This window comes from Acomys minous (assembly GCF_964271855.1).
Source record: "Acomys minous genome assembly, chromosome: 3".
Taxonomy (NCBI): Eukaryota; Metazoa; Chordata; class Mammalia; order Rodentia; family Muridae; genus Acomys; species Acomys minous.
In genome coordinates, this window is record NC_140485.1 from 20,900,934 (window position 1) to 20,926,115 (window position 25,182).

General features: G+C 45.4%; 2 protein-coding genes across 3 annotated transcripts in view; both read right to left on the minus strand.

Annotated features, from left to right (window-relative positions):
* Positions 1–25,182, minus strand: part of BCL2L11 (BCL2 like 11) — a 93,406-nt gene that overhangs the window by 65,383 nt on the left and 2,841 nt on the right. The window contains exon 1 of one of the 2 annotated variants that reach the window (XM_084777280.1): positions 17,402–17,451. The exons of the other annotated variant lie outside the window; for it this stretch is intronic. The gene's annotated coding sequence lies outside the window, so the exon portion shown is untranslated. Of the gene's footprint in view, positions 1–17,401; positions 17,452–25,182 lie in introns of those variants that run through there. 2 annotated transcript variants of the gene reach the window in all.
* ACOXL (acyl-CoA oxidase like) overlaps positions 1–25,182 on the minus strand; it is a gene marked incomplete at its 5' end in the record, with an annotated part of 266,082 nt that overhangs the window by 22,882 nt on the left and 218,018 nt on the right. The window contains 1 exon segment of the mRNA XM_084774531.1: positions 17,402–17,472. Within this exon segment, the coding sequence (XP_084630657.1) occupies positions 17,402–17,472 (71 nt within the window).

The window sequence follows — 25,182 nt, forward strand, 5'->3', positions numbered from 1 at the left end:
CAGAGGAGCTGAAGTTAGAGATGGCTATGAGCTATCTGATCTGGATGCTGGGAACTGGACTAGGGGCCTCTGTAATAGTGGCATATGTGATTAACTCCAAGCCATCTCTCCAGCTCTCTCAAAATTAAGAATCTAATTTGTATACAAATCTCTTCAGATATAATAGAGGTAAGCTAAAAACAGCGGTGATAGAGCGAGACGAGATAACCCATGCAAAAATTAATCCAAAGAAAACTTCAGTAGCTTTGTCAAATCTGGCAAATTAGACTCGAGAGAAAAGAAAACATCTCAGAGTACAGAGAGAATCACATAGTAAGGAGGAGGACTGAAGAAGCAGTAGACAGATATGCAACTAAACATGGGGCACAGGAACAACAGGCACTCAAGACGAATTCTTCAGACTGAGGAAAGGGACAAGGGGGCAGATCCACAAGTGCAACCGGACGTTTGGTAATGAGAATTTTAAAGATGATAACGTCAGCCACAAGACTGCTAATGGACAGAACGTCAGCAAGAACTCAGAACTAAACAATCTTATTACACAACTGGATCTTACTGACATAATATTCTGACCCACAGTGGCATAAAGTACGTTGTTTTTCAAGGGCATATGAACCAGTCATCAAGACAGACCATATCCTGGATCATAAGAATAATTTTGACAATTACAACTGTAAATATTACATATCATCTTAGTTCTGCCTGGGCTTTGTGTCACATATGTACATAATAGTATGTATATATACCATATAATAAATAATATATAGTACATACAAAATAACTGTATTTGTACATATCTTGAAGTATTAGTTTCTGGTTTCTTTAGAAACTCAGTTGTGTCATGTGATGTTTTTCTGGAAACTGTCTTGTGAGAAGGTACATGCTGTTTTGCTGAAAGCTGTCTCGTGAGAGGCCGTGTGATGTTTTGCTGAATGCAGACACGTGACAGGGTGCACGATGTTCGGGAAGAATATAAAGAGCCCCACAGACAGTTGGACGAGGCTGTTTGCATTGCTACATCATTCGCTGGTCTTCGCTTCATGGAGAGAAATGTTCTAGAGAATTTCTCGTGGTACTCTGGCTGATTGTGGCCACTTTCATTGACTTGTGCCAATTTGGCGGAGCCTGGCTGTTTCTGCTGGATCGTGGCACCTCTACGCATTTGTGTTGCGGTTTGATGTTTGTTGTTGGACTGGACTGCTGGTATCCTGACAATGCAGAACGGAACTGACCCAAGGCACTGCATCTAAACAGGCCCACAGCCCCTTTCTCCTATTAACGTTCTTTCTCCCCTTCCTCTGGTTGGTGGGTTAGAAGTGAAGGGAGAAGTGTTTAAGAACCCTAAGTAAAAAATATATTTTTTAAAAAAAATCTAAGCCTTGGTATAGCAATTGAGATATAATAGGAATAAATTAATAAAATATATTTTAAAAATCTAAGCCTACAATATATATTTGTTTCTCTGCGTTGTTGTGTGGTGTGTGTATGTTGCAGCTGAGTGTACAGGTGTACATATGCACAGGTGGGGAGAGCAGAGAGGGTGCTTCATGCCTTCTCAGGCTTGGCCTGACTGCCTCAGGGCAGGTGTCTGACTGAACCAGAAGCTTGCTATTCTAGGTGGGATAGCAAGTGAACTCTCCTGATCTGCCTGCGTCTGCCCCATCAATACTGAGCATCCAGGTGCTAATAGCCATGCCCATCCTTTCATGAGGGTGTTAGAGGTTTTAACTAGGCTCCTTGTGTTTTCAGAGCAAGCTTTCTTACTTTCTGAGCCATCCCCCTTGCCTCTAAATCATGTATTTTAAATATCTGTGAGTGAATTCACAATAGTATTATTGTGTCTTCTTAATTCATCACTCCGTTTATCGTGATGCCATTTCCTTTATTTCTAGACCTTTTCTTTGCTCTGCAGTCTGATTTTTCTGATATTAAAACATTGTGTACCCTGTAATTACCATAGGGCTGACCAAGTAAGCAGAAATAGCAGCAGAAACCAAGACAACCTGCTAATACTTGGAGACTGACCTGTACTCCCTTAATAGTTCATGTAGAAATAAATCTCAACAGCAGTGAAAAAAATTAAAACAAAATACACAAATCCTTGTGGGATGTGGAGAAAGCAGTTGTCGGAGGCAAATTCATACCGAAGAAGAAGAGTCAAAAGGAAGCTTCCACCTCGAGAACCTAAGAAAACCAATAGTTAAACAAATCCAAAGCAATTTGATGAAAAAACAAACGTGGAGTATAAAAAAAAAGGCAACCCTAGAAATGAAAATGGAAAAGCAATTGAGACAAATAAATGAAAACTAATATTTGTTTTTAAACGATCAACATAACTAACACAATTCTAATGAGTGCAAGAAGAAGAAAATAGATACAGCAATTATTAAGATCAGATATGAAGTAGCAGAAAGCTACACAGCCCCCACAGAAGCCAAAAGGAAAAATGGGAAACCATGGGTTCCACTTGTGCCAATCTGCCAACTTAGAGTAGAGCTACTTATAGACTATTTTTGTATGTTACTAAGGATCACACAAGATGAAATACTTGACTAGAATCATCTTACAAATATTAAAGAAGCTGAATCCATCATTTAAAAGGTTTTGAAAAATCATGAAACACAATGGCTTTGTCAGCGAATTACGCCTATATCTAATAAATATTGACACCAAATGTATATATCTTCCAGAAAATGCAAGAGCAGGGAACCCCACTCCCTTCATTATTAGGGTTTCTATTCCTGTGTTAAAGACTATGGTCAAAAGCAATTTGGGGATGAAAGGATTTATTTATTCTTCTAACTCTTAGGTCACCCCAGTGCACATACTTCGGAGGAGTGGTTCTCAACCATGAATGAGTTTTGCACTTGGCAATGTCTGTAGACATTTTGCTCATCAAAGTTGAGGAATTCTATAAGCATCTAGTGGTAGATCCTGGGGGTACCACCAAACGTTCTGCAGTGGCAGGAACACTCCCCTCCCCAAATCCTGAAGCTGGATGCATGGAGAATGTATGTGCATGTCAGTATAATAGCTCTTTGATACTGTAACAAACACCTGATTTTTACCAACTGACGAGGAAACAAAGTTAATTTGAGCTCACATTTTTGAATTTTTTAGTCCAGATATGATATTAGTCTTAGGCCACTGGTGGGAGTATATGATACAGAAAAATATGCTGATAGATAAAAGTGAAAGGAAGAGACCGGGGTGACACCTACCCTTCCCAGGACATGCACACAGTAATCTAAAACTTCTCAATAGGTCTCATCTTTCACACTGCCAGCGTGGGCATCAAACCTTTAACACATGGGAGACAGTTATAATCCAACGATACACCAGATTTGAGAAATAAAGACTTGTGTCCACATAACAAACAGCCCACACATGAATATCTACAGCAACCAAATAACCTTCAGGGGGTGAACAGATGAACTGTGGTAGATTCATCCAGTAGAACTTGACTCGGCAAGATAATTAGTTACCACTGATGGCCACATCTTAGCCAGATGTCAAAGTCATCATGCCAAGAGAAAGATGAGACTTTACAGAGTTCAAGGCTGTGGACTTCCATTTATACATTCTCAGAAACAGAAAACTACAGCGACAGGGACTAGGCCATTGGTCTCCAGGGGCATTAGAAAGGGGAGACAAGAATTACAGAACCACGGCAAAAGATTGCTTCTAAGAATAGTTAAATTGTGTTGTGTCCTGGTTGTGAGACTTTACACAAATCTATGTGTGTCAAAATTCACAACTATGTACATTCCTGAACAAAATCATGAGGCTTCATAGTAACTTAAAAAGTACATACTTTTAAAAATTAACCTCCAAGTCTGACACTTCAGTTTACAACCAACCACCCAATGAGCCAATAAGATTATAACGGAAGTGAGGGAGCCGAGACAGAAGGATCACAATTAGCTCTCGTTCCACCTGAGCTGGATAGTAAGTTCCAAGCCAGCCTGGGCATAGAGCGAGACCTTGCCTCAAAACAAAACAAAATATCAAAGTGACTTGAAAACTTCCCCTCAGAGATGCAGACCTTTGTTCTGATGCTGCGGAGCGAAGTGCCATTCGCCTGTTTGCAGCGACACTGCTGTGCAAATGTCTATGGTGCTACCAACCACTAAAAACATTAACAGTACAACTATGTGTGCTTCATGGTTCTTGATGAAAATAAACACGCACTGTGTGTGGTACTGATCTGAACACTGACTAGACTGCATCTCACCATTTTTGTAGTGTCTTCCCTCTTACAAAAGCAGTTCACAGAGGAACCCTTCCGCCAGCCACAGCCACATCTGTTGTTTGCCATATGCATCTCCTGTTTGCTTTACCTCTAGAGTGCTGCAGGGTCCGGAGAGCTCCTCAGACCACACCCCTTCACTCAACAGCACGAAGAACATGAGTATTATACAGCCTCTGCGCCTCATATTAGGTCCAAGCCTCTCTCTTTTTGAAATAGCAAACTCCAAGCTGAAATCTCCACATTCACAGGTCTCTGTACTCAAAGCTTATCCAAGGGCCCCCTCTATTAACGTGATTTCTTCCCTCTTGGGTTCTCACAACCATGTGTTTTTCCCCTCCATTACACAATCTGCCTGCTGGTGTCATGTGACTCGCTCTTTGACCACAGCATGATCACAATGCTCATGCATTTTGGAGGGCCCCACTGTGCCCAGGCAAGTATCCGGGCCCCATGTGCATTTATGAAACCAATGAGTTCAGAGAGCCTTGGTTCCCAGGAGCCTAGGCCCACTGGGACCCACAACAGAAAGAAGTGAGGGGGGGTGCTGCCTGCGATTTATGACAAGCTGGTGGCCTACATACATAGCCTGAGCCGCATAATAAGCTGGGAGCTGGAGCAAGCGGACCGAGTTGGCCTGTGGTGTCAGAGAAGATGAACAAAGCTTATTAACACAGGGGGAGAGCAGCATGAGTGCAGAACAGCTCCCCCAACCCCCCCCCACCAGCAACCCAGTTCTCTCACTGTGATGAAGTGGTCTGCCTCTAGCCTCAGCCTTTAGCCGCTTGGGATCCCTGTTATTGCCTTGTAAAATTGATGGGCGATGGTGCAATCTCCTGGTTTAAGGAATTTCTGTCAGCATTAGCAAGGAAACAGCAGCTCTGCGATTTCTAAGGGTACCCCTTACATCAAGAAAGGGGCTTACATTGGACCAGACTGGAGCAACGCCTACCTCCAAGCTGCCTAGTTCCCCCAGCTGGTCCCCTCCAGGTCCCAGCTGTGAGCTGAGGTAAAGGAGTCTTAATCATATTTGACTCCAAATCAGGGAAGGCGGTGTTTTGTCAACTTTAGTGTCATTTTATTTGACCATCTGAGGAAGTTGTTCAGAATTAAAGTTTCATTTCCAAACTCTCTTGTGATGTGTCTCCACACCTGACCTCTTCACGATCCTGAGTGTTCTAGGAGTGGACGGCGGGGAAGAAGTCTCATGTGGCTGTCTGGCTGGTTCTGTATTTAGTGTCATGTTCTAGAGTAGAGGTGACTTCTCTTTGGGATGGCACACATGCTAGTGTCATGGTTGATTATGCACACGGGAGTTGACAAAAGGCAGGGACAACCCCCAGAGCAGCCTGCTGTCTGCCTTGCTGATGGTCCTGGACGCAGATGCATCCTGGTCTCCAGATGACAGAAAATGGAAAGCACAGGAAACAAAAATCAACAAACGCACAGGGAGAGGAGAGAGAGCTCTGAAGAAAGTGACTAAGGCCGTCTTTTTATGACCCAGTGAAGAGTCAGACTGCGTCTGAGCAGCAAGGGAAGACGAGGGGGAAATGACCTCCTGCAACCTGGGGTCACACAGCTGGCCTGAGGTTGCCAGACTCTGGCAAACCCACATCTTGTACAGTTTTATCATGATCTATGGAGTGAGCATTCAGCAAGCTAGCCAAGTGTGCTAGGCTATACACCCAGGGGCTCCTGCATAGCCTACAGTGCAGGCTGGTTATGACAGCCTGGGTCTTAAATCTCCCCCAGAAGGCAGCATCTTAGAGGTTTCATCTCCAATTTGGAACCTTTAGGAAGTAGAGCATGTTGGCACATCTTCTGGTCACTGGCATGAACCCTTAAAGGAATATTAGGGAGCCGGGCTCTTCGGCCCATCCCAGCACTGTGGCTTTAAGATGAAGGCTTTGCTCTACTATACAGCTTCCCAAACCAGACACCCAAAAGCAGGGCAACCACCCAGGTCTGGACCAAAACCTTTGAAACCATGAGCCAAAAGAGAGGTTTAACTCCTCCACCTTTCATTTTTGTGGCACTGGGGATCAAATCGAGGGCCTCATGCATGATAGGCAAGTACCTACCACTGAGCCCAGCTCTCAGGATGACAGGCTTGCAGCACAATAGACCCTAACCTTTTCTCTCTATATTTAACTTGCTTAGTCTGGGTATTTGTTACAGTCACAGAAAGCTGACTCATACACTGGCTGAGAAGCACACCCCTGTTGCGTGAACAGAAGCCGAGACTTGTAGATCAAGCACTCAAGGCTCTTCTTGATTTAATCCAGGATCAGACTGATCCCAACTTAATTACTGTCATCTCCAGCTCTCCACCACCATTTTTGGCTTCTCCCTCACCTTATTTTGTCTGTGAGCGCCCAATTACTGCAGCGCCACTTGTTGTCGGGCCTGTCTTTCTTCTGTTGGGTTGGCAGCTGCCATTTCAACAAGCCAGGTGGCCCTAGGTGTGTACATATTTCTGCATTCCCCAGCCTGGTGTGATCCATTGAGCCACGTGCGCATGTGTCTACCAACAGTGGACTCTTGCTTACTCTAGTTACAAGAGCTGAAACTGTTTTGACTGATGCCTTCTGCTTCATTTTCTTTTCAAGATCCAGTACGCTCTTCTAGGTACATGGCACTACTTCAACATTTCGGGATGATTTTGTAGCCAGTGGGAAGAGGTTTTTTTTAAAAATAGAAGTTATGTTAAACCTGTAGATCATGATAAAAAGAGCACATATATTTACTGTATAGAAGCTTCTAGCTGATGAGCCCCTTCATCTATAGAGATCTACTTTGATTTGATTCACCAGCATTTCAAATCAGTTCCACACATTTAAGGCCCACACATGTTTTGGTATATTTATTTCTAGGTATTTGTGGTGTGTGTGTGTGTGTGTGTGTGTTTGACACTGTACATGGTATTTAAAAAATTCAGTGTCCAGGTGTTCATTACCAGTATTAAAAAATAACATCAATATTTTATGGTGACCTTGTATCTATAGCTTTGATGGACTCAGTTTTTAGTTTCAGGAATTAATTTCTTTCTTTCTTCTTTTCTCGCCTTGTTTCTTGTTTTGAGACTCCTTACAGGGGAGTCTAACCATTTGACCCTGTGACACAACATTGACATCTACAAAGTTTATACTTGATAAGGGTGCAATCAATTTATATTTTAAAAAACCAAAAAAAGTATGACATTTTAAGTGAGTTTACTGTTTTGTATTGGGTTCATTCAGAGCTATCTCATGCCACATGTAGCTTGTGGCTCCTAGGTGGACACAACTGCTATAATTTAAAAAAAAAAAAAACCAGATAAGCAAGCACATCACATCTAAGTGAACATCTGCCTTTCTTCTTTCCTGTTTAAAAGGATACAGCTTGTATTCTTCTGTTTCTTGCCTTATTGTACTGGCTTCCAGAACTAACATCAAAGTCACTCTCTTTATAGACTGCCTCCTCTTGGACCTTTTAGTAAGCAAGCCTCACCTCCTCCTCCTCTTCCTCCTTTTCTGCCGCCACCTCTTCCTCTCCACTTCCTTCTCCTCTTCTTCCTCACTCAGCGGTTGCAGGGTATAGCCTTTTCCAGATTTTGAGTTATCTTTCTTCTGTCTTGTTTCCAGCAACTCAGGGCTATGAGGCTTCCTGGGAACCTAAAGGGCTCCATCCCTGCCTCAGGCCCAGGATTCCCAGCTTGTCCGTCTTCTAATATCTAGTTTAAAGTGACTTCTTATATTTAACATAAACAATAGGCATGAGGAATTCTGATTTTCCATACAATCTGGATCTTTTATTTTGAAAGGCAGGCCAGTCTTGTTCACATAATTGTTCCTAGTCTTTGTTTTTGGTGCTGTCTACCCTGTGAGAGTCCTTCCGGAACATGATATATTAATCAGACCACTGTGGATGGGCTGTTCTTGGCTGTCCTTCCCATCTGGCTAAGGCTTCAGAATACAAGTTGCCTTGTCCCCATCCAATCCTTGACAGTCCAGAAGAGAGGAAAAAAAAGGTAGAAAGATTTTCTCAAAGTTGGAACGATTGCATCAGGAGACTCTGAGAAGGGAAAGCATTTGCTTAGCTGGTGCCTTCAAGTGGACCATTTCCCCTCTGATACGTTAGTCTAAAAACAACCCACTTTCTTTCCTTCCTTTGATCCACTCTTTCTCCCTATTTTTTCTTCTCCGTGTTGCCTGCCCAGATCCTGGCAGCAGAAAGGATGAGACCGAACTAGCCTTTCTCCTTTCCCACCTCATCCTAGAACGGATATCCTGGTGGGTTTCTTTTTCTTTAATGGACATTTAAACATTATAAAGCGAACCACATTTAAGCAACTAAAATTTAGCAAGGACCAAAGGAAGAGTTTGTCAGGTGTCAGGAGTCATGAACTCTCAGACAATCCCGTTATTACTCAGGGTACAGATGTGACTGGTGGCGAGCTGCCTCCTGTGGGGGCTGGGGTTTGCCGCCTCGTCAGCCATCCAGTGTGACTTTTCCCCACAGCGGTAGCACTGATCTCCCCTTGGCTGTCTTCTGGGAAATGTGTGCTCTTCTAGACACAAGGCAACTGTGTGATGGAATGCTAGGCCGGATCCACAGGATAGAACCCTGGTGATGGGTTTCTGCATCTGACATGTGTGCAGAAGGGAACTGTCCTGTGTAGTTCAGATCCTGATCCCTATTTCACTGGTGAAATAACAAGTTGTCAGCAGGGCTCTCTCCCCTCACCACACTGCCCGGCCTCTCAGAGCCACACGCTCCTCAAACTTCTCATTTTTTCGTTCCAAGCGATCGTTTGCCTCTTGCCCTGTCTTCTAGAGCTGCAGCTTGAAAGGAAATCTGCTCTGTGCATCTGTGCACGGAGGAAGTGGGGGACAGAGTACACCAGGAGGCCCAGCTCGTCACAGCCCCTGTGCCTGGCATGCCTGGGTCGGTCGGTCCCCAGAGAGCTGCGCCTGCCATGCTTGGAGGAGCAGCAGCACGCTGCATTTTTCCAACATGAGGATTTCTGCCATCTAGCTGCTTTTCTGCTTTAGCTATTGATTTAGATGTTGGGCAATAAGGTATCACAGGGAAGAACTTTCCTCCAGGGAGGCAGCCGTCAGGATCCCTGTTTTGGCATCAGCGTTCAAGGCACACATCGGGGCACTTAAGCCACTCTATAGATGGAAAATGTGACCTTGTCACGTTAACAACACTGGTAAGTGCTATGGAACCCTCGGTTCCTGCAGAGGTACAGACACTTAGCTCCAATGCCACCTTCTCTGAGGAGTCTTCTCTAAATCCATGTTGACCTGGAGTCTAGCTGAATGCTCCTCTTATTATCCAATATCCTCCTCAGAGCTTGACTTACTCCAGGGTGTTTGCCTATGCGGGGTACAGTGATGTTCTTAACTGTTTACCCAGGGCTATAGAAATGAAGCTGACGTCTTACCTTTGCATTCCCAGTGCCTGGCACAGAGCCGGACACACAACAGGTCCTCACTCACAAATGCTTCCAAAGTGGGATTGTAGCAAACATGGGTAACAGCCAGGAGAATAACTCCTCTGTCGGTTTATCACAGAGCGCAATCTTCCGCCAGGATTTCCTGCATTTGAAAGTCCTGCGGGCTGAAAGGTTAGTTCTTCGTACCAGAGATGACTTCCAAATCTTGCATGGGGATGAGAGTCGCAGGCGTGATTTAAGCAGATCCCTGAAGACTTCTTGTCACACTGGCTTGTGAGAAGCCCCCTGGGTGTGATGAAGGGGATGGGGCTTCAAGAGTCACAGAGGTACAAGAAGAGAGAAAAGCATTTCTTTCTGGGAGTCAAGGTCTGACATTGTTTTCCACGCCACGTATTTCATTTTCTGGCTCAAATACATAAGCGTGAAGCCAACATTTTGCAAAGTAGGCAGACATCAAGCCTTACCAGCCACATTAACAGGAACTCATGCTGCACAGCATGTCTTAGAGTGTTGTGATCACCCATGCACATCTGTCTGTGTGGCCCTTGGTTGCAAGGAGCAGAGATCATAACAACAGAGCAGTGGCTGAAGGCTGGGTTCCACCATCACTGTCTCTGTCACTAGTCATTGGTGCTTATAGGACTAAGAACATGGACTGGTACTATTTACCCTGGACTGGATTTAGATGCAGTCCAAGCTTCAGATGAGAGCCCATTTCTTCCTGCGTGGGAGGCTCGATCCCATGACCAGCCCCAGATGACTGACTGGTGGCCTTGGGCATGTACGGGGCACGCATCCTGTAGACGGCCCCTAAAGGGCCCTAGCTAGAGGAAAAAAGCGAAACCATTGCCAACCGGAGACGAGAAACACTCTCAAAGGCACAAATCTGAGATGGAGCCTTTTCGGGCTGAAAAGGGCCACCTGCAGAAGAAAGGACACGTATTTGGCCCAGCTCTTGGGGAGAGGTGTTTGCAATTAACCATTGGTTGCTAGGTTTGGTTCTTAAACTGGCTACCTCCTACACGCATTGAAAAAAGGAAGAAAGAACAGTTAGAGTGCAGGAAAGAGGGAAAAACCCACCTCGCCCACTTGACAGGCACAAATTGCTGCTTGCCAGAAGCCTGTCAGGGCGGGACAGTCCCCTCTGAAAGCTCTGCTCAGAGGTTTAGTTGCCGTGGCGAGTACCCTTTGGAACCAAAGGTCTCTTCTCAGCACAAAGGGACACAAAGGGCACCTGTGTGGAGGCTCAGCACCATGCCCCACACCAGAGGCTCAATGGCTCAGTCACTCTTCTTTGGCCAAGCAGTGTCGGGGGTGAGAGGAGGGGTAAAGGGGGAGAGACGGGGAACTTTGAGAGAAATGAAGCAGAAAGAATCTTTGTGACAATGACAATTTAAGAAACACCAGACAAGCAGCTTGCTGGGTGCTTCTGAACTTTCTGGAGCGGGACAGAGCAGTGGAGCCGTCATGTGGAAAATTTCCTTTCTCCTCGGCACAGTCCTTTTCCAAAGCGAAGGCACGGGCATTGTGTTCCTGGTGAAAGGCCTTATTCCTGACAGGATTTCACCAGGCTAGGAGAAAACGCCTGCTTCTGAAAGAGGTTGACTTGAAATGTGGAAGGCTGAAGGGCCAGTGCTGTCTGCCGCTAGGAGAGTTCTAGTTTGAGAAGAGGCTCCAGTGTCTCTGGTCTCTTAGAACACTGGTCGATGGGGAAACAGTTGCACCTGGTCAGACTTAGTGGCAAGAGACTGTGTGAGAGGGAGGCCCTCTTTCCACAACTGCCCAGGTTCCTCTTTGCACCTGGGGCAGCACTAATGCTTTGTGGATGGTATGACGCTAAGGAAGCTTCCAGAAGCATCTGGCCCTGCACGCTCACCACGATCTCTGTGGATGTGCTCAGCCTGGGCCTCACACCTCACAGCTGGGACCATCCTCCTCAGTGGGCCCTGGGCATACACTGCCTGGTGGGTGGGAACGAGGAGAGATGTCCATCGTGTCTCCTTAAAGCAAAGCATCACCATCTCACCACAAGACAGCTCCCCTCCCCAACAGCACTCCAGGGACCAGGCCAGCACACTGTGGTCGTGAGTTCATGGGCAGCCCTACTACAGGTCTGTGATTCGGGAGCAGAGGTGAAAGGTCCAGCTGGCTGCCTGTTGGCTTGCTTATTTACTTATGTCCACAGGCAGCTTTGTTCCTTTGACTGTTTCCCATGGGACACATGTTGTAACATCAGAATCTACCTATAGAAACATCTATCTTCACCCTCATTGGGTGTCCTAGCCAGAGGCTTTATTTCTGGGCATTCATTACACCTTGCTGGCTGGGGAGTGCCTTGCTTCTGTCTTGCTTCAGGGATGGCATAAGCAAGTCTCCCTCAGCATCAGTGCTTATCTCCTGAACTGGGGAGCACTAGCAGCTCTTGGCAAGGGCCACTGCCCCGTGAGCATACCTCTTACTCTTCCAGCTTATCCAAGGGAGGCATGGAAGCCTGGAAGGTGAAAGTCTTTAGAAGTTTTAGTCCCAGGGAGGCCCCTGACTTCCCAGATGGAAAACAAGCACTGCCTCTCAGGTGTAGAAGGAACTGCATGAGGTGCAAAGGCTAAGTGAGGAGGGGTAACTGTCAGACTAGACCGTGGTGGCCCCAGCATAAATGCTCACCAAGAGACTGGCCATCTATAATCTATCACTCTACAAAGATGTGTAGGTTTTAAAAGGGTCGGGACAAAGCCAGTGGGAACAGGCATGGAGGAGTCTTCACAGGCTCTGAGAGAGAAGCTGGAGAGGCCAGGTAGGGCCAACCGATTGAGAGAGGGTATTAGTTACTTACACAAAGCGGTGACAGAAATACCCAACAGAAACAGCTTAAGAGGGAAAAGGTTTATGTCTCGTGGTTTCCAAAGTTTCAGCTCACTGTGGTGTGGAGCGCAGGGCAGCAGCTGAGGCGGTGCGGGAGTGTAGCGAAGCTTCCTCACAACACGGGGACCAGGAAGCAGAGGGTGGACTGAACCAGCTTTAAGCCATAGCAGGAAGGAATTTTGAGCTTGGCTGAGAAATAGGAGGTGTTGGTGTTTGTTTAGCTGTTGTATTGGGTTCTTATGCCCTCTACCCTTCCAACACTTATTCCACGCTAGTCCCTTCTGATCCCTTAATGCTAGGTAAGAGAGAAGGAAAGTTAGAGAGGAAGGGAGCACAGACCTCTGTAGGCTACTTCTTGATGACTAGGGACAAAGAGCTCCTTGAGGCAAGTCCAATCTTCAACATCAGAATATCCAGCAATCCTGCAAACCAGCAATCCAGCAACAGCAAATGCAGCAGCAAATGTGGCAGTAGGATGAACCAGCAACAGCAGGGGTGGCAGCAAGGGGAGCGGCAGCTGCTACAGGCCCTCTCAGGGCTCTCCCATTTATACCCTCTCCAGAGTCCCCAAAGTTAAACTATCTACAACTGCCAGAAATCACACCCCTGATAGTTCACAAGGAAAATTACAATCAAGCTTCTGTGACACAGCCTCTTATCCCACACCTGGGATTAAAACAGAAACATATTCACAGAGCACAACTGGGTTTTTAAAGAAACCAAAATTCTTGGTACAAGGAGGACCCACATGCCCTGGATTGTCTAGGTCAATACTTGTCACCAAAGTCAAATTCCTAATGGTGGGACTTTTCACTTGCAAAAAAAAAATGCAGGTTTAGATGACAAATTCTGCAGTCATTCTTTTCAAAAGGAGGAAGGAGTTAAGTGCAGAAATGAATCTAGATTATGAGATGTGAGACATGAGGCAGCTGAGTTTCCTTGACGGAGCCTGAGAGAGGTGGGTAGGACCAACCACTCAGGCTATATCTGCAGGGTGTGGGTGGAGTCATCCACTCGCCTTCTCTTTTCATCAAAAGAAGACAGTAGGCTAAGAGAGATAATTATGAACTGCCCAAGGGTTCAGGCTGGTTCTTGGCAGTGAAGCTTGCTGCTAAGGGATCAAGCCCAGATGCTTTTTTCCCCCTGGGACACAAGGAGATGGATGAGTCTGAGAGTTATCACCAAATATGGATAGACATAGGGGGCCTGATGGCGTCTTCAGGACAAGGAGAAGCCACCCTCCACCTCACAGCTTTGAGGCGGAAGGAGATTGTGATGGGAGACTAACGCGAGGACTGAGTTGAGTGTAGACTAGCTCAGATGTGAGGCTGGAGCCTGGGTGAGACCCAGAGGCTCAGGGAAAGCTAGGTGGAGGCAGAGGTACGCAGGCTTTCAAGGGTGGTGACTACCAGGGACTGGGAGGACTAAGGTAGTCAAGACCCCAAACGAATGAAGGGGCGGGTCAGCAAGAGAAGGTAATAAAACAGAAGAGTTACTCTAAAGGAGGGTGACAATCCCCCTGCTAGACACACAGTCTAACAAATAAGACGCCCAGTGCCAAGAGAAAGGGTTACTTTTTTTGGAGTTGTTGCCCAGAAATGTCCACAGATCTCAAATATCACAGGCTATCATTAATACTCTTGGCCACATTCCAGAAGCTGACAGTAAGACCCTATTTGCTAAAGACACCAACCACGTTTATGACTATGAGCATGGAGAAATCAAGTTGGTACTAACCTGGAAATGTCATCCCTACTGGCTAGATTTCATCATTCTGAAAGGTTTTATATACACCATTGGAGTAGAAAAGTAATCACTAATTTTACTCATCTGTGAATCTTGTGGGCTACAGTAATGATTAGCTTGGCAAGACACGCAACAGTGGCAGGAACATCATGCAAGTAACCAACTACTTTCTGATTGTATTAAAGCCCTGATCCATATGTTAAAACCCATTCTTGGCCTGATAATGGGCCAAGAGCCTATGACTACACAAGTCACAGGCGCTACGTGAGAATCTACCACTATCGTTCTGCTAAATGGACATAGTATTGCATTGACTCATAATGACTTATCGTTAAACATATAGGTCAACTCATCCTCAACCTTCATCAGAGAAGCTTCTATTTCACAATAGAATTCTGATTGACATAGTTAATACAACTCTCTGGCCATGGCACAGAGCACTGGAGACTTTGGAGTGCTCAGACCCGAATGGAACATTAACACGGTACTGCCACTGTAGCAGAAGCTAAAGATGGTGAGAGCCGGAGAAGGGATGACTACAGGGAAGCGGCATCCTCTGGACACAGTAGGACAGCAGCTCATATGAACTCACAGTGGTTGTGTCAGCTGCAGAAGACCTGTGCAAACCCCAGGGAGAAGGGGTGGGGCACAGAGGCCCATCCCCAGCCACGGAGCTACTGGTGATTGACAGCTGCTAGAGGAGGAGGAGCCAGCTGTTTTTCTAAGGGTGTAACCCCTGGTAAGTTGTCCACATCCCAGGGGAAAGACACATATCCAGGAACATTTGGGCAGCACTAATCAGACTTGATGGATTTTAGTGGGAGGGTCATAAAGTAGGGTGGGTAAGGAAGGGGGATGGGTCTTAAAGGAGTTGGGGGGGGGAGATGAATATGATCAAAATGCATTGTTGAAATTCTCAACTACACACACGCAACACACACACACACACACACACACACACACACACACAATCTACCACATATAAACTCCAAAGTACACTAAAGTGAACACAGAATAGACAGCTGATTGAATATGTTCAAAATGATCTACTGTTCCCCTACATTCTCTTACACACACACACACACACACACACACACACACACACACACACACACACAATCCTACACATTCCTGTTACACCCACATGGTGGCCTCTCATAGGTGACATGAAAGAAACCTCAATCTCTTGAAAAGAAAATCACAAAGTAGTTTTGGTAGCTATGAACTGAGTACACTTTTTTTTGTTGTTGTTCGGTGAAACTTTTTTGATAAGGCCTGCGCAAATATCTTCAAGATACTGTGAAAACAACCACAGACATCTCCTTTAGTCACTGTGGTCACACAGTCTGAAGAAACATCAGGGAAATACAGAATACAAAATACAGAAACATACACACATTCCAGAACATCTTGGGAAAGCTCAATCTTTTCCCGCGTCCAAATGTTTGTTTCTAACCAAGTGGACTGGAGAAGCCGGCTTGTGAGCTTGGGCCCACAGGAGGCAGCTCGGGAGAGGGGGCCTTCAGGTAGCTTCTGTTTTTACCTACTTGTCTTAGACCAGAAGAAATCTAGAGAGGCCAACGTAACCACAAGGGCAGTCAGCAGTAGGCTTCGTGGTGTGGGCCCTGGGTTTAGTGGCTTTGTTCTTCTGAACCACACTGCCTCTGAGGCTTGCTAGCAGGATGGAGTGGGGTCCAGGGGTCTCTTCCTGCAACAGGGGTCAGGATGATCAAGGAAGGAGAGAGAGAGAGGTGAAAGAGCAGGTAGTAGACGCTGCCAGACAGCATGTGAAGGAAGAGGACAAAGGTATTGAAGAGGGGAATGAGATGGTTAAAGGTGAGCGTCTGGGACCCAAGCGCGCTTCAAGATCTCATCACAGGAATTCAGCCAGTACCTGAAAGGCTGAAGAATGGGGCTGAGAGCAGAGAATGAAACCAGTGTGGGTGCCCTCAGCCTAGCCAGAGAGCTTATGTGCTTGAACCTGTCGTGCTAAATCACTCATGGACCCTGGACTCAGATGTTGGGGCTCCCAGACCAACCCAACACTTAGAATCAGCAGCCCTTTCTTACTATAAGAGAAACATCACTGAAAGTTTTTTTTAAACAAAACAAAACAACAAACCAACAAAAAAAATTAGTCAGACCAAAAATATCACACCTTAGGCAAATGAGAATGAAATCTTATTTTTTTTTCCCACCCATTTCTCAAGTCAGAAGACACCTGGTAAAGAAACTGTATTTAGGTAAAGAAATGCAAGTCTTGGTATACACAGTTTCCTGATGGCACAGAGTGGAAATGACATCATGGAAAAACTGGTGCTCAAGGTCAGTCTGTACATTTCTAGGTGAAAACAGGAGGCTTAGTCATCAGTGGAAATGTGTGTGTGCCTCTGTGCTTGTGAGCTGTGGCTATCTCTGCTTTCTGCCTTCAGACACAGTTTTTACTAAAATCACACAGGCTGCTTGCCTGACCCCTTTCAGCTCTCCTACGAACACAACCTAAATATAGGCTATACCACACCTCTGTCCGAGCCATCTGGGAGGGAATAAAATGATTGTTCGTGAGAAGAAAAGGAGTTTGTTTTCCACTCAAGGACAAAGAACCTATGGCGTGAGTTGACTGTCTCAGCAGTTGACACTAGTGGCCTAATTTGTGTGGCATCCCCTCTGGTGAGGAAAGGCTGGGAAGGGGGGGGGGAGGGGGGCCAACTGAGGTGTGGGATCCTTTGTCTTAATTAAAAAGTATAGTTGGAGACATGGAATTTGGCCAAGTCTCATAAATCTGTGAAAAGAATCGAGACTGTCAGATAAGTTTAAATAAAACCAACCAAGTCCACTGAGAATCACGCAGGCTCCCTGCTGGTCGCCGACACCCACTTTCCTGTCATTTCTGTGTTCCACAGACTGTGGCTGTGCTCATTAACCAGCCACCCCCCCCCCCCCCCGCCAGCCACTGACAAGCACGTCCCCGCGGAGCACAAAATTCAGAGATGATAAATTTACTCCCGCTTGTAAAAAAATAAAAAAAAACCACGGAACTCCCCTCCAGGCAATCAAAAACGCTAGGAGGCTTTCAGGAAATAAGAACTTAGCTGATAACCTACCTTCATTAGCAAAGCCTGGTCCTCCCTGTAGGGACAGTGTCTCACTGCCAGCGAGAACTGCTCTAGTGCAACTGGAAGGGAAGAGACAGGAAGGTGAGTGGCCTCCCTAAGGACTGCCAGCACAGCCACGTGGAGGAGGACTTCGCGGTGACGGCCACACATTTGCTTGGGGACAGGCAGAGTTCCCTGCCTACTCACTGCACGGACTGCAATCTGTGTCAGTAACTTCCCCGCGGCAGCCAGCCTCCCTCCGTGGGAACCACCAGAAAGTCCTGAGTTCAGTGACTGCGTGAGCCACTCTGAGAGAACGTGCTCCATCAACATCCCAGTGACTCCCTGAAGAGAACCCTCGGTGCCTTTGGTGTCAGCCTTCAGCTACCCTCTTCCACCATGATTTCCACGGCATTAATTCACTGTGTGGTAGAAACATGATACGGCCTCAGATGTAGAGCCAAGCAAGCCCCAGGCTCCACCAAACGCACTTCGTCATCTTTCTTCAACCAACCTTCTCCAGCAGAGTGGTTAAGGGAAGCACAAGACAGCTTACTGAACATGCTCTAATGGGTATTTAAATTGTCCTTACTCTTTCTGAGCATGGTACAGTTTCTATAACGGTCCTTTGCCTTCTCTGTGTCCAGGGCCAGTCTCTCACCAAAGGCGTGATTTTATCGTGGAAGATGTTTGCATCCTTCCTCGCTGTTCCTGGACTTCAGACCTCTTCTGTTGACAAGGGCTAACATTTTTGCTGTCTAGCCTATCTGGATTGTCCCCAGATAGCTGACTGTTATCCAGGGGAGGCTTACAATATGAACAATGCATGCTGCCCCATCCAAGCGGGCAGAGCGAAAGACTGCCCCAGCTCCCAGCGAGGCCTGCACACCCCTGCATGGGTGGGTAGAAATTTACCATTTAAACCTAAGCTGTTTCCCCAGAGACCTCTGTTTAGATGCTTTTGTCCCCAGGTGTTAATTTGGAAGCATCTAGAAATGTTTGGAGTTGGACCTAGCAGGTGGAATCAGACCATTAGGGGTGGTTCTGAAGATAATTCCGGCTCCTCCTCCCCACCATACTCTCTGATTTCTGGCCTGTTTTGGTGTAAACAGCTTCTGCCACACGCTCCAGTCGCCATGGGCAGACCTGGCCTGCCGTTTGTTCCCTGACAGGATGCAGTCAGCAGATGCTTCTTGCTCTAAAGGCGAGTTCTTTGTGTAGCCTTTGAAGGGAGAAAGCGGAGGAAGACTTGAAACTCCAGAACATCTGGCCATCTTAGTTTCCTGGTAGGAGGCAATGCCTGACTCTGCGCCTTACCATGACTGCAAGCTTCTTGCAAGATGAGAGCAAAGGGCAAACTGAGGTCACCTTCTCACAGCTGCCATTGTCATGTGCTATGGGGACTTTAGGAACCTCGGTGGCCTAGGACAGAAGCTATCCCCTTAAAAGAGCTCTTGTGGCAGTTATGAGAAAAAAAAAATTCAACTGTGCACCCAATGGCTCAGAATGGGTTGGTGCACGATTAAATTTGTCTCAATCTTCTAGGGCTGAAGAACAATCAAATAAGAGAAAAGCAAGACACTGAGGTGTTCACTGCAGCACAGGGTGTCTTTATGCATGGAGCTGCAGTCCGTTTGAACATTCATGCCAGGCCGTTTCGTTGACTGACTTATTTATGACCCTCAAGTTCACAGTAAGAGATGCTGAGAGCCATCGTTACAAGTTTTCTGTGTGGTCCTCTTGGACTCAGAAGAATATTCACATAACAGTATTTGTAATACATACAAAATATGTGGGGATTTCTTGATTATCCAGACTGCTAAGAGAGAATTTTGGAGTGATTTTTGAGGTGTGTGTGTGTGTGTGTGTTGAATATAATAATTATATATATAATATATTTGTGAGATATATATATCTCACAAGATATCTTTATTAGTTATTTGGATTGATCTAAAGATCATATCCTCATCAAGTATCCAACATCTACTCTGTTAAATCCTGTTCAGAGATGTTAAGTGTCTGCACCTGAAAGTAAAATATTGGTTTTTAAAAAAACTCACTTTAGGGCACAGAGAGCACGAGCTCATCGGTTAAAAGCCCTAGCTGCTATTGTAGACAACCCAAGTTCAGTTCCCAGCACCCAGACCTGATGATTCACCTACTCCAGGACTCTGACAACCTTGCACTTCTCAGTCACCTGCACACACGTGGTATGCACACACACAGAAACACATGCATACACACAAATTGAAAAGTAAAAACTAAAAAAAAAAAAAAAATTCTTAAAACTTCACTTTACATTACCTCATGGTCTTTCTCCGTTTAACACCCTCTGCTGCCACTTTAGGCAGATATTAAAACGTGTTAAATTATCATATCTGACAATGAATGCTTCTCTTTATTTCTCTTCAGTTCTCAGGTTTCTGAGCAAAAGCCATCATTTTCCAGTCAACAGAGCATTATGTTTTCTCTGCAAATAAACCCCTGTAAGTCATCAGCAGGGAGAGAGGTAAATTCATGTAGAGAAGACACAGCACTATTTTTCCTCTTGGCATTTGGGATCTACGATAAGTTAAAAATGAAGTTTTTATCTCCGGTGATTTATCAAGCTCGAGATCTCACAAAAGATAAACAGATGCTCCAAAGAAAGAATACATCATCTTAATGTTTCATTTTGACACTCTGGGTATCTAAAAAGCACATATCTCCAACAGATCTCCTCTAAAAACATAATAGTTCCCATGATTTACACATTTAATATTTGTTTTAAGACACACTGAACTGAGAACGTATCAGGAGGGGCCACTGAAGACACTGGTCAGACTCGAAACACACAGATTATTTATAGACAAAAGCTCAAGGGCTGAAAGAAAATCTGGTTGTCAACAGACAGTTGGTTTTGCGATTTTTTTTTCCTGTGTAGTTCATTTTGGTTTTTGTGTGGGTGGCTCATGTGAACTCAAAGGTTATTTGCTAAATGTTTTTGGAGACTAGAATATGCTGCCCTTTAAAACTCATGTTTGAGTGTATGTTCCTTGAAAATACGTCTAACTTTACAGCGCACTATGGGGTAATGTTTTTTTTAAATATAATATCATATTCAGAATTGCTATGGGAAGACAAGAGTTTCTGTACATCTATTTTTATTGATGATGCAGAAGGTCTTAATCTTTTAAAAAAGATTTTAAATGTATTGTGTGTGCATTTGTACATGTATGCATGTGTGCGTGTGTGTGCCTGTGTGTGTGTGTTTACATACATGAGTGCGTGCATGCACATTACAGCCAGAGGTTGATGTCAGGTGTCTTCTCCTATTGCTTACCACCTTATTTTTTTGTGCCTAAGCTTGGAGCTCACTAATAGAGCTAGATCACCTGGCCAAGGAATGCCAGAAATTCTGCCTGTCTTCTGAAGGTCTTATTCTTAAACCTGGCAATATTAGACATACAACAATCTATTTTGTTTTGCTCTTTTACATTTCTCTCCATCAACATGGGTACTAATGGAATATTCTTTCGAGGTGCCTTGGTGCTCCTTTTCTTTTTCCTTCTCCTTCCTTCCTCTACACATTTACTTGTATTCAGCTCAGAATGCTGACACATATCTTTGCAGTTTACTGTACAAGGTATAATTTTTAAATCACATGGTGAGAAACAAAGGAGTAGAAGCATATTTCAAAACCAGGATGGGCAAATTTCGGTTGCTTTTTCAGTGGTTCTAAAGCAGCCAGACTACCATGGGACCCAGATGTACACTCCTCACATGTGCACAAAGGACTCCATAGACACTTGCTCAATCCTCTGTATCGCTGCTCTATTCACAATAGGTAGGAAATGGAACTAACCTAAATGTCCGTCAAAATGTGAGTGGATAATGATAAATGCATATATACACTATAGAATACTATTCAGCAGTTTAAAAAATGAAATCATGAATTTTGGAGGTGCATGGATGGACCTCCCTCAGGGAGGTAACCCACACCCAGCAGACAAACATCACATGTTCTCTCTCATCAGAAACTCCTAGTTCCAAATCTTCAGAAGTACATGCATAGCCTGGAGTAACTATAGAAACCAGGAAAATAATAAAGGGTCATTGACATGATGGGGGCTGGGCGAGCAATAAAGGAAATAGCAAATACATGTGATCTGATCAGGAAAATGAAAAATGAAAAAAGTTGGAGGGGGCAGTAGGAAGGTAAAATACAGAAGAAGGTAAAACAGCAGTAAAGATGTCTGGAAAAAATCAAAAGGAAGCATACTATCTACCTAAAATACACTGAGATGTGTTATATGTATACATGACATACAATATAGTTATAACTTATGTAGTTCAAGTGAAAACTTCCCATCTGCGCTTACAGTGCTCCACTCAAGAGCCAAAGACCATCTAACAGAAACCCCCACATTAGGCACGAGAAGCCCTCTTTTGAGCTGTTGGTCAGTGCTGCCCAAGAGATCCCCCAAACCTTACAGACTATTGCTATTTCCCCAAGAGGTGGAAGGTAAGTCATGGCACTTCTGACGCATGGCTCAGATGTCCCTGAGCTAAAACTGACCTGAAATCCTCTTCTCTGAGGACAATCTTTCATGGTACTAGAAAGCTTCCAAAGGAAGAAAGTGACCAACAGTCCTACCCAACTTTAACTCCTAGGCAACATCTAGGAAACCTAATGACATCAGCACAACATGATACCTCCAAGGGTGCAATAGTGACACACATGCCTTGGCAGTAACCAACAGCTTCCTAAATAGACTTTAGACCCATCTAACAAGAGGAAAACCATGTCTGATACTGGACAGCGGCTAACTACCCAAGGCTAGTGAAGTCATGGGCCTTGGAGGAGACCTACAAACACTACTTTACCAAACCAACACAATCCCTAATCACATCCTAAATATTTGTCTTTATACCCACAGATGAGCATAGTCTCCACCGTCATCAAGGAAACTTCTCTTTGCAACAGAGACCATTATAGAAAACCACAACCAATCCAAATGAAGAAATCTTTTGAAATTATATCTGTTTTGTGTGTGTGTGTGTGTGTGTGTGTGTGTGTGTGTGTGTGTCTCCATGTACATCTGTGTGCCACGTGTATGGAGGTGCCTTTGGAGGCTCAAAGAGGGCATTGGATCCTCTGGGACTGGAGTTATAGGTAGCTGTAAGTTGCCATGTGGGTGCCAGGGAGCTGAATCTAGGCCTTCTGGGAGAGCAGTGAGCCATCTCTCTAGCCATTAATCATGTTCTCTTTGAAGAGCACAAAGCACCTCGTGCTCCCATCTAAAATAGACTCTGTGTAAGGGGCTTTCCCTGAGCCTTCATGACTCTCCCTGTTGTATATACGCAGCGAGACAGTGGGTCCTTGCTGTTTGCTACCACATTAGCACCTTCCGAGTCTTCCCAAACTCAACTAGGAGAGACCCAGAGGCCCTTGCAGAGCATGTAACTACCTCTCCTGCTAGCCACTGTAGATTCTGTAGAATGTGGTCCATCCATCCCAGAAGCAACCCTTTCTCACAGAATATGTTCATGTGTGCAGAGCTTGACTGGGAGAGAGAAGACAAGGCTGGTGCATCCTTTCCCTTCCTAGGGTCTCCAAGAGATCAGACCTTCAGAGACCTGTCAGCCAGTTACATCTGTCCTTTCTCAGCACCCGAAATCCCTGGCTAGCCACACCGTTCATGTACTTAGTAGGGATAGACACACAGGACCACTTGCATCACCTCACTGGTGTGATTGGTTAGTGTTCATTGTCAACTAGACACAATCTAGTATTCTCTGAGAGATGGGCCTCTCGGAATTCCTCTGCAGAATTATTTTAACTGTGGCAATTGAGGTGGGAAAGTCTCCCACTGCGGCTGGGACCTCGGACTACAGAGATAAAGAGGCAGAACTGGGCAGCAGCTTGTGCTTGCTCCCTCTGCCTCTTGACTGTGGGTGTGATGTAGGCAGCGGCTTCAAGCTCCGGCTGCCTTGCCTTCAACACAATGATGAGCTGTGCTCTTGCACGGTGAGCCAGAACAAACCCTTCTCCATTAAGTTGCTTCTGTCAGGGTGTTTTGTCAACAGCAAGATGAAAAGAAACTGAGACACACGGAATCTGTGTAGGCCATTATGGCAAAGTCCGTGTTATGGGTTGATGGGGACCAGTGGCAAGAGAAGGCTGCACTGGCAGAGCTGGCACAGGCCCCCCAGTTCTCCCCTCTGACCACGCCTCTCTGCCCTTCCCTCTCCAGCAGGGACACCACACCACCGCACAAACCCAGTATCCAAACAGTGAGATACATTTACTTGAAACTTCTGGTTCTACCAAAGGACAGACTTGCCCTTCAGCTGAGAGTGGCATGGAGATGACACTCCAGAAGTTGAAAAGGGTGACAAGTTCCTAGACTCACACAGGATTTCCAGATGAGTGGGTGGCATTCCATGCTTTCATACTGTTAAAAGGCATTTGAGGAGGTGGTAAATTTAGTTTTATAATTTCACAGAAAATGGATTCAAGCTTAGGCTAAGTAAGGCAAATGCAATTTCGTCCAAAGACCTACCCCATCCACAACTGGGAGGAAAGTGCTAACCCCAGGAAGAATATTGGAACCAGCACTAATGGGCAAAGCACACCACGCTGTTGTAAATAATGCATGTGATCATGTTTTTATTAACAAAGAAAGCCTCGTTTCAAAACACGCACGTCCTTGAAAGGAATCTGAAATTAATTCTCAGTAGGCAGAACCCCACGGCATTCTGTGTTCTAATTATAATTACAACCTGCCCTTAACACGGACATTCAAAATTATCAGGCGCTTTATTAAGAAGCAGAAGAGGCGCTTCCTGCTGCACGAAGCTCACCAGCTATGAGAAACGTCACAGCCGGTTTTGCACAGAGCTGGAAAGCGTGGATGATGCCATTTCTTTAATGAGTGCTCACTTTCTCTTTTTGCCTGGAACGGGCGCACCCTTAGGGGCTCAGGTACCATGAGGTTCAGGGCTGCTCTTTGTAGGGCAAGATAAACACGCGCATCACAGAAAACTATCAATTTATCACTGTAATGGTTACACCTCACCAGAGAAGCCACTGGAGACTGCTTAACATTTTTATCTCAAGCCTAGTTTTCCCTCGTCTTCAGGTAACAAACTGATACTGACGCCAGAAGGCTTTTTCTCCCCCATTTGTCCCTAATAAAACTGGCTCAATTCTGAGTTCATTTCCATCTGGGGAGATGTTAAGGTCTGAGCTTTAACAGATTGATTCCCCTTTCTCCTTCTGTGTGTTCTTCCTTCAAAAGTGTCCCAGGCAACATCTGTGGGTCAGCAAAGACTGCAGGCTCTCCGAGTTTCCCTCCCCTGGAGACCTCTGCTGGAGGGCCCAGGATGTGAATTTGTGTGTTGTTGTAGGCACATGAGTGTGTGAACATATGAATACTTGTGCATGCAGAGGCCAGAGCAGGATGTCTCCTCCTTCCTTCCCTACTTTATCCCCTTAAGAGAGGGTCACTCATTGAGCCTGGATATGGGCTGGCAGCCGGTGAGCCCCAGTGACACCCCCCCCCCATCACTGTCTACCAAAGTGCTGGGACTGTGTCGATTGTCCAGTGTGCTTTAAGCATTCTTAGCCAGGAAGCCATCGCCCAACCCCTAAACCTTTGCACTACAGATAAAGTATTTTATTACAAATTATTCCTGGGTTCCCTAAATACCATCGTAAAATTAATGTTTTTCTTTATACATCCAAGGGCTTTGTATCTGGTCTTAAACCTGAGGGTAATTTTCTGAAACGATCACTTTAAAAAAAT